The sequence below is a fragment of the Cynocephalus volans genome, chromosome 3 (genome assembly GCF_027409185.1).
Source record: "Cynocephalus volans isolate mCynVol1 chromosome 3, mCynVol1.pri, whole genome shotgun sequence".
In the NCBI taxonomy this organism is placed as follows: Eukaryota; Metazoa; Chordata; class Mammalia; order Dermoptera; family Cynocephalidae; genus Cynocephalus; species Cynocephalus volans.
In genome coordinates, this window is record NC_084462.1 from 42,001,489 (window position 1) to 42,014,961 (window position 13,473).

A 13,473-nucleotide genomic window follows, 5' to 3' on the forward strand; every position below is an offset into this window, starting at 1 on the left:
GTTGAAGAAAATTCTACTAACTCCTCAACTCAAAAGACTCTCATTAGATTCAAAGAGGATACATAACTAAGCTACCTGAATCCCTTTTATAATAGCCTGATTGTGGAGGAAACCCAATTAAACTGATCTACTACCCCTGAAGGTGGAGCTCTGTAAGTCTTCACACTTGCTTTTCCTCACTTTAAAAATTCTGAATTTGGTTATAAGTGGTGCCACCAACAATTTCTTCACATGAAGTGTTATCTACAAACAATGACCAAAAAAGACCTCTTCTGAAAAAACTTAAACTGAGTAGGGAAACAGAAACAAACATTTTCTAACTTGCTCAAATTTTATTGTGATCTGTCTGAAAAATCTTCTGATTTTTAGAAAATAAATATTCTCATTTGACTTCATCAGCAGCCAAATGAAAAGCAGTATTAAAAAAAAGGCGATGTTCTGGTTTTTTAAATTAGCACTATGTACTTTTAAAGTGTTAATGAGAGTCTCATATAGTGCCGCTGGGAACAACAAGAAAAACCCAGCACAACCCTCTGGAAAGCAGTAACAATTACACATATCGACAGCCAGAAAATGTTCCTTCCTATCTTGTGGAATTTGGTCTAAGAAAATCATCATAAATATGGAAAAAGCCATATTCTTGAGGATTTAAATCCTTTGGGAAACAAGGTAGAGCATAAACAAGCAAACCAAATATGGACAGATTTCTACATCCTTTGTAATAGTAAAATATGAATTTGAAACAAACTAAACAAAAGAAAGGCTAATCAAACTACAAACTGACTGCAGGAGAGAAAATAAAATGAAAATATGCCATTATTTACTAAGAAGGAAAACAGGATATAAACTTTTCTAAACACTATAAATAAAACTTTGCAAAAACATCCTTACAAATGGTGGGAAAAAATACAATGGGGTAAAATTTAGGGTGGTGATGATACATGTCAAAATTAAGTTTCTAACTTTTCCAAATAGAGAATATTTTTGTAATTAGAAAAACATAGCTTCAGCTTTTACATATAATTTAAAGCAAGCCAAAGTGGTCATAACTAAGTGTGTATATTTAAATTACCATAACACCTAAACTAATGAAACAAAGGATCTGTAAGCAAAATCTACTAGGCATATAAAGCACTGCAGCCTCAATATTTATTTACACTTAATACGACCTTACTGTCTTCAATAGCTGATACCATTAATCATGCTTCACTACCCTTTTTACATATTTGAGTTTTCTGTTAGTTTAAGGACTAAAACCACTGGATCAGAGCTAGAAAGGGTTGGAGTCAAAGCCTGGTTTTGTCACTCATCAGCTGGCTGTCATCAGGAAAGTTCAGACTAAAGAGGTTGGTGATGATCCCAAACATAACCACCATAAGGCTCAGGTTGCTCAACTTTAACATGGCTATCTTAATTCTCACCTCACGATGTGACTGTGAGGATCCAACACGATCATGTGCTAAGCAGTTTTCATAGGAAGCCAAGAGTTTTGTAAATGGTGATTCTTCTTATTAAACAGAACTGGTAGACCAAGGACACTTCACTCAGTGTCTCCTTCCAAATTAAAAGAATGGGGTAAACTACAATTTGTCACTTACAAAAAGTTTTATTTTTATTAAGTAAATGGACTGGACTTATCCTTTTAGAGGAGTAACCGGTAAAGAAACACCCTAACTAAACCTTATGTTAAGTCAGCCTTCAGTCTACTTACTTGCAATCTGGTAAATATCTGGTTCTTCTCTTGCCAGCTTTTCTCTGGCAACATCAGCTATTGGTCCAAAGATGGTTACAGGCCTCAGAAATCCAGCTGGGGAGAAAGTCAAATGAAAAACAGCATAGTTTATACTTTTTCTTTCTTAAATACTACATTAAAGGACATTAGGTTAGTCTATAGAAAATACACTACCTTCTCGAAGAACAACCCTTTCATAAGCTGGAAACTTTGTCTGAACCGGCTGAGCTGACAAATCCTCTCTGCTTTTTCGAAGATTTCTCTTGGAACTGCGAAGACCTCGGAATCTCCAGAAGTCAGCACGGTCTCCTCCTGCTGTTTTTGGAAGTGTGTACTGTACACTGGCTAATTGCTCAGCTCTACACAAGATAATAATAAGGGTATTTAAAAAACAGAAGGGAGAAAGACCCACAATGAAGTGAAATATCAAAATACTGTACAGAAGTTCACATGCAGTTTAAATCTTAATGGTTAAAAATAAAATAACAAGTAGTTTGTACAACTAAGTCAACTATGGATATGGTGAATACAATAAAAAATAATTCTTTACATTACCAAAATTTCCCAGTGGGAATGAAATCTTCTATCATCATTTACTTAATTCATTCTATGAGAAATATCCAAACATTCATACCTGTTCTTATTAGGAATGATGCCTCGTTCTACCTCCTTATGATTTTTGCCAATTCGAATAGCAAGCCAAGAGCCCAGTTTTCCATTGTACAAGGTATCCACGACACGGAACACCTCTCCTTTGTTAAAACTAAGTCCATAGGGAGATTCCTTTTCATATTCAAAATGAGTTCTAATATAGAAAGAATCTCCTACATCTGATTCTACGATGCGACGATAGACTAAAAGGAATCAAAGCAAACACGTTATTAACACTTAGAGGAATAAGAAATTAATCTGAATATATTATGAGAAGATGCTGCTGACAATATTAACAACAACAGTATTCGACAAATGCTGAATTCTTACTATGTGTCAGTTATCATACTATTTTATCTCTTGTACTCATCACCATTATCTCATAAAATGGGAACTCTTAGTACCTCCACTTTGCAGATGAGGAACCTGATACAGAAACAGATCAAGTAACTTGTCCAAAGCCACACACTTGCTAGTTTCTACTGAGTTATCTGCAAACATTATAGACATTCCCATATTCTAAATTAGTGGTTCTCAAATGAGGGCAATTTTGCCCCCCATCCTCTCTGGGGACATTTGCCAATATCTGGAGACATTTCTGATTGCTGCAACTGTGTGTGCTGAAGGGAGAAGAGGGTGTGTGCTAATATCATCTCACCTAGTGGCTGGAGGCTAGGAATGCTCCTAAACATTGTGCAACACACAGGACAGCCCCTAAATCATAGAATTATTTGGCCCAAAATGTCGATAGTGTCTAAGTTGAGAAGCTCTGTTCTAAATGAAAAGTGTATCTGCTTCACCACAGAGAAAATCAGGTATCCTCTTGAATTAATGCTATGAAACATCTGAGTATATTGCTTAGAAAACATCAGAACAAAATCTGGAAGCTGCCCATATTTTGTATTGTTCTGATGGCTAATCAACAAATAGAATTTTTCTATGACTTATAAAGGGTTGGATGGCATTTTACTTAAAATTAAAATGCCATAAATGTTGGTCCTATTAATTATGCTCTGCTAATGAACGTAGTGTAAGATTCTGTGCCCCTAAATAAAATTAACTCTCTCTGAGATTAACAAATTCACCCACCATTCAACTTAGAGTGATTTATTTTAAAAAACAGAATAAATCCCTACTTAAATCCTCAAACTCCTACAGGTTTATTTTCTTCATATTGACAGTATCTCACCATCCTTCTTCTTCTGAGCCAAGATGGTCACTTCTTCTCCTTTAGGAAGGTCGAGAAGGAAAAGCACAGCCTCTTCTCTTATAATATTTGTGAAATCTACATTGTTTACCTATTAAAATAAGATTTCATAAATTACTCTTGGCTGGCTTTTAAGAATATAAAAACATTTATTTACACAAGAAACAAGAGAGTCCACCATATTTAAAAATATCATCTTTAAGAGGGAGAAATTTACTTTACTTTGGAGAAAAGAACATGCTTTAATTTACAATAAGCAGAAACCAAGTAAATAAAGTAAGTAAAGGCATAAATTCACTTAAAGAACAGTCATAATGTATTCTGACATTAAAGAACATCTATTACAAAATCTAACCAATTTAAACCAAAAAAAGGAATTTCCAATTCCAAATATTTATTATTATTATAAAATCTGGCTTTAAAATTTTAAATTATAAATTCTGTGAATGGACAATACAGCCCTATTTTTTACTGGGCACTGAAAAAGAAATGAAAAGAAAATGGGATTTTAAAAAAAGATAATATGCATTGTGGCATCCGTGAAACAGCATCTGTGTAATGTAGGTTCAATGTCTACACCAAGTCAATATTCACTTATATCAGAAGCTCTTAAGTGTTGAAATGAAACTTATCGAAATATCACTAGTGACTATGTGCAGGACTACAGGTGGATTTTCTTCTTTCCATGTTTTAGAAAGTTTTCAAATTAAACAAACATGTACTACTTTTACAATACAAAACAAAAATGAACTAATTAAGGAACAATTAAAAAATAACGTATACCCTGTTTACTTCAAAACAGGATATGAGGTGTATGAGAATAGATCTGTTTAATTTCCTTTGTATAGTGAACATCATTACACATGTTGTGCTGATATGTTTTTTATTTAACTGGATTGAGAAGAATGTAAACATAGCAGAAGAATTGCAATACAATGTCAGATAGAAATCAGTAAGTTGGGGATGACACCTTGACCTTCTGACATGCTGAGTTTGAAGTGAAAGGAGGAGGACACCAGATGAAAATGTCTGAAGGGGCTCAGGAAATTGCTGAGTGAAAAGATTCAGATTATGAGCTGCTCACTTGAACAACCAAACCTGAGATAGAGACCGTGTAGCAAGAGAGAACAAGGAGCTACTGACATTCCTCAAGTTTTAGAAGAATCAGTGAAGAAGGTAGGAAAAGAACAAAAAAGGTTACAGGAGTACCAGAATGGCAGTGTTATGGAATTCAAGGAAGAAAACACTTCAAGAAGGATATATTTAAGTCAGTCAAAACAGTGCTAAAAAATAAAGGAAAATGAAGGTTGAGGTTGACATTAGGTCAATGATGGCTTATGAAAATTGGGATTCAGTAGTGGTTAAGGTGGAAGCCAGACTGTAAAACTACATGACCACAAGGACTGAAAAGAACGCAGGGAAGGGACTCAAGCACACCTTCAATAAGTTTAACAGAGAAAGGAGAGAAATAAGACAGTGGAAGATTGATGAACTACAGAAGAGAGAAAGAAAACAAACAAAAAAAAGAACAAATTGCAAGATTTTGAAGCAGAAAGAAGTCTGAATTCAAGACATAGGGAGGAGGCGGGCTGAGTGCAGAAATAGACCAGAACAGAGGTGGTGGCAAAGACACTCTGAGAGGCAGAGTAAATGCAGGAACTCCCACCTGATAGACTTAATCTTCTGATTAAAATATGACAAAGTCTTTCTACCACAAATTTAATGGGTGTTTGGATATTTTAAGAAGAGAAGATAAGATGTAAGTAAGTAAGAAGTAAGATGTAAATAGTATTTATTCTGTTACTCGGCAATACTGCTTATGGCAAAAAAAAAAAAAAAAAAGACCCCACTGGTAGACTGCATCTAACCCAAGCTCTTCTGACTTTTGCAACTGATCCTGTCCCTTGTGGGGTATGAAGCTTCAAAGCCCAGACAGCTTACGTATTTGCCTGATGTACATTCCATCTCCATGTGCTGAGCCATTATCTCGGGTGAAGAAGGTCCCAGAGGCTGTGTGGACTGCTTCAAAAACTACTCCCATGGGAGAGGAACACCTGGTGTTGCTTGCTGGTAAGTTGTGGCACATGGCAGAGTCTTGCCAGTCTGAATGTTTAGTTGAACTTTTAAAAGACTACCCTGTAGGTATTATAGTGATCTAAGACTTATTTTCTTGTAGGTTATATCATCACCAATGACTCAAATGAAACATCACACTGAGCAGTAGCATGTAACACAGCGGTACACAAGACCAAGTATAAGCAGTGAGAAGTGACAAGTCGAGCAGGAGCTAGACCTGATGGATTCTTAATTTGAAAGTTTAGCTGGTTCACGAAATTGTACACAGATTACAATCTAATTACAATAGTACATCTGCTGTATTTGATGCCTTTTTTCTAGAGATCCAACTACTTTCAAACCCATATAAATTGACATACTGACATACCCTGAGAATTTGATCACCTTCCTCTAACCCTTCTTTGGCTGCAGGGCTATCTTCTAGAACACCAGCTACAAATATTCCGACATCATTTCCACCAGCCAGCCGTAAACCCACACTATCTCCTTTTCTGAATTTTACCAATTTCATGCTGGGCCTGTTAAAAGATATTTCATTTGAAAGAGTTAAGCAGCAGCTGAAAAGTTACAGCAAATTGCAACAATGAAAAACATACTCAATGAAATATCATCATTTCTAAAACTTCCCACATACCACTAATTTATTGAATAAAATTTAGGGTTAGAATTCAAATCAGATTTAATAGCACTTTATTTTATTTTCTGATTAACAAAATAAGTTTTAAAATATCCAAACAAACAATACACAAGTACTGTTTTACATAACTAACTTATAAAATTACTTTATAAAATAATGTTTTCCCAAATTTCAAAGTCTTGGGTATATATGGTACATTTCCAATGGCTATCTTCAACCCCAATTCATACCATATCATCTCTACTGAATAACTGAAAAGTCCTATTTTATAGAGGTAGAAAGTGAAGCACAAATTGACTAATATTTCTAATATCAGAGAGTCAAAATCAGGCCCTAAGTATTATGATCTCTACATCCAACAGACAGCAGTGATTTTTAAACTTTGCAGGTGGTGGACTCTTTCAGTAGTTCACAGAGTTCATTTACTCTAATGCCCATTTAAATTTTAAAATAAAAATCTTATCATTCAGCCTTTCTGGATTACCCTATATCCAATCTCTGCCCCTTTCTTCTTAGAGAGAGAATGGGAAGGAAATAAGACACGCATATCCCTCTATCATGACTGTAGTGCTGAAACCTTGTGACACAGTTAAAATACTGAAGGATGCCTTAGAAGAATGGCTGGGCAGAAACAGATCATAATTACACATTACCCTTTATATTTCCCTTCTAGGTTTCCATAACTACCCCCACATTCCCGGCCAAGACACAATGTTTTACCTATTCTGAAAGAAAAAGTCCCTTTCCTCTTAATTCACTAAGTAATAATAACCAAATTATTAGAAACTTACAGAAAATAACTTTAAAAAGCCCCAAACCAAATCAATCAATCAATCAATCAATGAGTTAAACAGGAGAGATTTCTAGTACTTTTAAACCAACTATCTAAAGACTGTCTTAACTTACAAGGTATTCACCTTTAACCTGGTTTCCTGACCCGGAACTAACGTTAGCTAGATATAAAGAACCTGTAGGTTAGATGAGGTCTCTTGCTGCCAGGAATGCTGGCATCCTTGATCCCTCCCTGAAACTACGTACCAGCTTTATCATGGATGGTCTGAGTCCCTTGCTGTGGTGATATGTTACTTTTCCAACCAAGTCAAAAGCATTCTCATAGACTCCTCTATATAACTATACAGAACGAACTATACAGAAAGCTCTTTAAACATTTCCTCAAAGTCCTTAAGACTCCAGGTCCTTGGAAATCATCATCTAACCCTGACCAATCTAGTGTGCTTCAAAAAGTAAAAAGAATTGAATGTAGTCTGCACCATCTAGCAACACCTGGATTTTGAAAACCACTGTTAGAGGACAGCTTCAGGCCAAATCTCACAGTGTCATATGCCCTAGGTAAGTGACTTTATACTTTGCCCTATCTGCATAATATCGACTACTGTACTTGCAATAACAAAAAGTAGACCCACTACTTATGCCTCACATCCATCCACTGGATTTGAATAAAAAAAAAAATCTTTCCTGGCTCAGCTACTAATCTCACCCACATCCTCAAACCCTCTTTGGTATTTGTTCTGTAGGGCTCTCCCAGGGAAGGAGCCCTCTGGAATCTTATCCTTAAAGTTTCCTAAATCTTAAAGACGTAAAAATTTTCAAGCAATTCCCAAGAAAGGAAAAAGAAGGGGACAATGCCATTACAACTTATAAAAGTTTGAGTTATCAATTACCTAGCACTAAAAATGTACGAACTATTTCCCTCTGCCTAGCTGGGTCTTCAAGTAACAACCCAATTTTCTGCAGCAGAGAAAATAAATGAGAACAAGGAGGTCTAGATCTAATTCACTTTAAAAATCTGCTAGTTTTCAATTATTCATATCATTTCCCTTTTACTACACAGGAAACAAAAATCTAATTTTGATGACCACGACAGTTTGAAATGTGCTTACAAAATTTTCATCTTAATTCCACCAAGTATAAAATATAAAGTAATAAAACGTGTGGGATTATCAAAAACTTACTTTTGAGTTGCTAACTAATGTAGAACAGGTTCTCAAATGGGTGATTGTGCCCCCAGGAAACTTTTGGCAATGTATGGAGACATTTGTGGTTGTCAAAATTGGGGGAGTGCTATTGGCATCTAGTGACCAAGATGCTGCTAAACATGCCACAATATACAGGACAGCTCCCCACTCCACAATAAACAATTACCTGGCCTAAAATGTCAATAATGCTGAGATTGAGAAACACTGATTTTTTTTTTCTCCTTTCTTTAAATGCTAGGCCTTAGAAAGCTTGCAGAAATTCTGATGTCTGAATAGAAAACAATTTTTTACTTTTGTAGTTCCTGACCTAAAAACTAGGTAGGAGACAGTGGTGAGAAAGAAAACGTCCAAAAAGTTTCTTTCATTATTCTCTAATCTCTAACTGACTCTATCATAGACTGTTAAATAAAAAAAGAAAGAAATTAACCACAGTGGTATATACTATTTTAAAAAGTATATGCAATATGGTTTGCAATTAAATTCTCACTCTAAATATGCTTAACAATGGATAAAGAAGACAATACAACTTCAAAGTTGCTTTACCGAAGAATCCCATCTTCATGAGTTGAATTAGGTAGGACACCATCAGATGGACTGACAGGTAAATCCACATCTGGTTGTCCAACTTGGGCATACACAGGCTTTGGTTCTAAGAGAAAGAAAATTTAAATTGTGCAGGACTTACTTTATAAAAACATGGAACAATTATGTAAGCAACCAGTGAATAGCCAAACAATAAAAAGCCTACAAAATGTATATGATTCATCAGCAAAAATAAGTTTGGAAAACCTGAAAATGAACATACATATTACATGTATTAGAGTACATTTTAAGTTATAAATTCTGAAGTCTTTATAACAAGTATGCATGTTACATGACCACTTGTGCTTTCCACAGTTCCAACTGTTAGGGTTTGAAAAATGTATTCTCTAGGAAAGAATAGATTTAAGAACCACATATTTCTCTTTAAGACTGTCCTAAAGTAGCCGCCTTTCCTCATTATGGTAAAATTTGTTCTTAAATATCCATATTCCTGCCACCAACCAAGCAGAGCAACACAGAAGACTTGAGAGAAGGAAATGAGACACATTAGAAACAAAAGCTCCAAGCCTTTTGGGCAACCGATCTTAGAACCTTGCAGATTTTTATGTCTGGTCCTCATATACAGCTTTATAAGATATATTTGAAAACACATTAAGTAAATTAACTTTTGTTTTTAAAAACTTAAAGCCAATCTGATGTTTTTCTTTAATGAGAGGTTTGGAGAACAACCTTGCTAACTGCAAGTAGCTGTAAATCATGAATATTTTCTATCTAGGAAATAAAAACATTCATAAAAGGCTACTAATCCATGCCAATCTCCTATCCATAAAGAAAATGCTGGAAGTCATATACAGAAAAATTCACACATGGGTAATAATAATAACTGCATCTTTAAAATCTTCTGTAAATCCTGATAATTACTTTTGTCTGAATGCAAATGTTTTATAAACTTACTATTTTGTTAAGCTTACCTGGAAGAGTAGGTGTTTGTTTCTCATTTCTTTCAACTGTAACTTCTTCCACTGTTTTAGGTGTGTGATCATCTGTATGCTTTACAGGAGTTGAGATAGCCCCAGGTTTAGAAATTCTCTCTTCCTCTCTGCTCCGGAGACTATACATTATTAAAATAAAAAATTAGGAGCATAAGGATGATTCTGAAAATCATTATAAGAGAACAGTATAAGAAGAGGCAAGACAACTTCAAAAAACAATGACAAGAGACTTGCTGTAACAGTTACCAAAATATTATGAAAACATTGTAATTAAGAGTAGCATTACCATAGAAACAGATGAATAGATGAATGTAACAAAACTGAAATGGAGAAATATATCCACAGTAGCAAAATACATTACAAAAGTAGCATTCCAAAACTGCTGGAAAAGAAGATACTATTTAATAAATGGTAGTGGGACAACTGTCCGCAAATTCAGAAAAAATATATCCCTATGCATATCAATGACAAAAATAAATTGATTTCAGACGAAATAAAGTCCTAAGCAAAAAAATTTTAAACATTTATATGATTAAGAATAGAAAAGGCAAGGCCTTTTTTAAAAAAAGACTCAATACACAAAAGCCACAGCATATCAACAAAAGTAATTACAAAAAATAAACGAAGTTAAAAGACATGCAAATAACTGGGTGCAATGGGTTGAATGTGTCCCCCAAAGGTTCGTGTGTAGGAAACTTAATCCCCACTGTAACAGTGTTAAGAGGGTGGAAGATTCTATTGTGGTATTTAAAAGGTGGGGCCTTGAAGAAGTGATTATGAGGACTGTACCCTCCTCAATGGATTGATCCGTTGATGGAGTAATAAGGTGATGGTTTAATGGGTGGTAATGGGCATGGTTCTGATGGCTTTCAAAGGAGAGTAAGTGAGGAGGTTAGATCTCTCTTTTTTTAGCCAACCTCCATGTGATGCCCTGTGTCACTGTAGAGAGTAACCACCCAGAACAAGGCCCTCCCCAGGTGAGCCCCCTGGACTGCAGAATTCCCAGTCTTCCAACTCTAAGAAATTAATTTCATTTTCTTATAAATTACCCAGTTTTGGTAATTTATAAGCAACAGAAACAGACTAATATTGTGAAGAATATATGTATTGAGTTGAACCAAATAAGATAGGTTTTTTTGGTTGAAAAACAGCTGAATATTAGCAATTTCATATAGTTTGACCAAACAAATTGTAAGACTTCAATATTAAGACTATCTATCAACCTAACAACATTTATAAGAATTTGGTATATAGAAAAATAGGCTGGCCAGTTAGCTCAGATGGTTAGAGCAGTGTCGTAACATATGGTCAAAAGTTCAGATCCCTGTACCAGCCAGCAGCCCTGCCACCCACCCCTGTCAAATAAAGAAATATAGATCTATAAATCAGTTGGACAACTCAAGAGAAAAATGAAGAAATGCTAAAGCAATTTACCACAAAGGACATACAAATAGATAATAAACATGTAAACATGTTCAACCTCACTACTAACTGGGAAATGCAAATTAAAATAACTACAAATTATCTTATTGCCCATGAGAGTATTCACGTGATAACATCAACTATAGAGAAGGACATGGAAAGAGACATATAATGATGGTTAAAAAAAAAAAAAAAAAGTGTATAAATCTCTGAGGGTAAAATGGAAGTTACTTATCAAAACAAAAATGAAAATACGTCATACCCTGTAATTTTGCTTCTATGTTTATCCAAGTGAAATACTAACATATGTGCCCAAGAAGACATTTATAAGAATATTCATTCTGATATCAGTTTTAATAACAAAAACTAAATGTCCATCAATTACCCCCAAAATATAAATTATAAAAATTGAACCAATATATTTGTTTAAAAAAGAGGCCAATAAATATAACTTGGACATAAAGATAAAATCAAGATCTATAATTTTAAAAGTTATCAGGTATATATGGTTTTACAGCTGAGTTTTGTCAACCTCTGAAAAACAATTTGTTTCTTTAATTACCCTAGACCATAGAAAAATATAAAAAGCTCTCTAATTTTTAAAAACTTTATTTCCAAACGTACATAGTAATACAGAAAACAGTATCACAAAACCCCATGTACACATTTTCAATAATTATTAATATTCTAGTGATCAGCAATTCAATCTGAGGCTAGCAGAACCTTAACACCCAAACCTTGATGACAGTACAGAGAGAAAACAATAGATATTTTTCATTAAGAATGAAAGAAAAAAAATTCTAAATAAAATACTAGCTAAGGGAATATAGCGGCATATTAGAAGTGATGGATTTTGGACGTGACTAGCGCCATTGTGCACACAATTAAGCACCAGCACAAAACAGCCACCGGCCTTGTCTTCTACTCCATCATCAAGCCCCTCCCTGTTTCCCTTTACTAGACGCCTCCTGACTTAAACAGAAACCCCTTTTGCTTCTGCAAGGACGCAGTTTTCCACCCCAATCCACATTAGCATAGTGACCCTCCTTGATAGTATCAGCCAGCCCTTGGCACACTATATAAGCTCTACCAAACCCACACCTAGTACTCTCCCCCATTTTCAGGGCAGCCCAGGGCTGTCCTCCATTTTGAGTATAGCCCAGCAGATTTCCTTCTTTAATAAAGCTTGAATGGTACCTGGCATCTCAGCTCACTTTCTTTCAAGAAGATTATTTATAGGATTATTCAAGAGTGCAAGGCCAGTTCAACATTAGGAATCTATCGACATAACTCATTATTACATCCAAATATTACAGAAAAAAAAGTTAGTATCAAACAGGCACTTGAGAAAATTCAGCAGTCATATAAAAACCATAAATAAAGCAAAGAAACAGGCAAAATAATTATGAAAGAGACCATTTTCTAAAACCAACAACAAGCATCCTATTAAATAGTGAAATGCTGAGTGTATTTACACCAAAATGAGAATGTGATACCTGCCAAAACTAATGTTATTCACCCTGATTTTGAAGACTCAGGTAATATAACCATGAGATATTGGGGAAAAAATTTAGTGAGTATTAAAGACTACTAAAAAATTATCTGAATTAAGAGAATTTTAATTACGTTTAAAAAAAATCAACAGATGTTTTTTCTCAGTATCAATAATCATATGGAAATAAAAAGGAAAAAATATGCCAGTAACAATAGCATTAAAATTTCCAAAACTCCTAGAGAAAATCTGTACAATCTCAGACAAACTTTAGAAGTGGGAGACTTTCATAAGCAAGATAGATATCCAGAAGCCATAAAGGAAAGATGAAAATATCTGACTAGATTAAATTTTTTTAATTGCACAGGAAAAGATATTATAAAGACATATTTGCAACACATTTGCCAAAAGTGCTATTACTAACTGATGAAAAAGATCAGCCCAACGGAACAATGAGGAAGAAAAATGAACCAGGCAATTTACTAAGTCAAATCCAATGGTCAATACTCTTATGAAAAGACACTACACTCAACTTCTAGGAAAATATCAATTCAAATTAGGAGTTACAACTTAGCAACCATCAGACTGGTAAACATGGGATTCAGAGGAACAAGTGTACTCTCACACTTTACTTTTGAAAAGTAATCTGTCATTATCCACAAAAATTTTTAAACACAAACATACTCTTTGACCACTTTAGAAATAAAAAGGACCAATATAAAAA

General features: G+C 34.6%; 1 protein-coding gene across 2 annotated transcripts in view; it reads right to left on the minus strand.

The window, feature by feature from the left end:
* Positions 1-13,473, minus strand: part of TJP1 (tight junction protein 1) — a 252,751-nt gene that overhangs the window by 24,841 nt on the left and 214,437 nt on the right. For both annotated transcript variants that reach the window (XM_063091981.1, XM_063091982.1), the window contains 7 exons: positions 9,815-9,954; positions 8,844-8,949; positions 6,034-6,184; positions 3,573-3,681; positions 2,367-2,586; positions 1,907-2,091; positions 1,712-1,807 (listed from right to left, as the gene is read on the minus strand). In XM_063091981.1, coding sequence (XP_062948051.1) covers positions 1,712-1,807; positions 1,907-2,091; positions 2,367-2,586; positions 3,573-3,681; positions 6,034-6,184; positions 8,844-8,949; positions 9,815-9,954 — 1,007 coding nt within the window. The remainder of the gene's footprint in view (positions 1-1,711; positions 1,808-1,906; positions 2,092-2,366; positions 2,587-3,572; positions 3,682-6,033; positions 6,185-8,843; positions 8,950-9,814; positions 9,955-13,473) is intronic.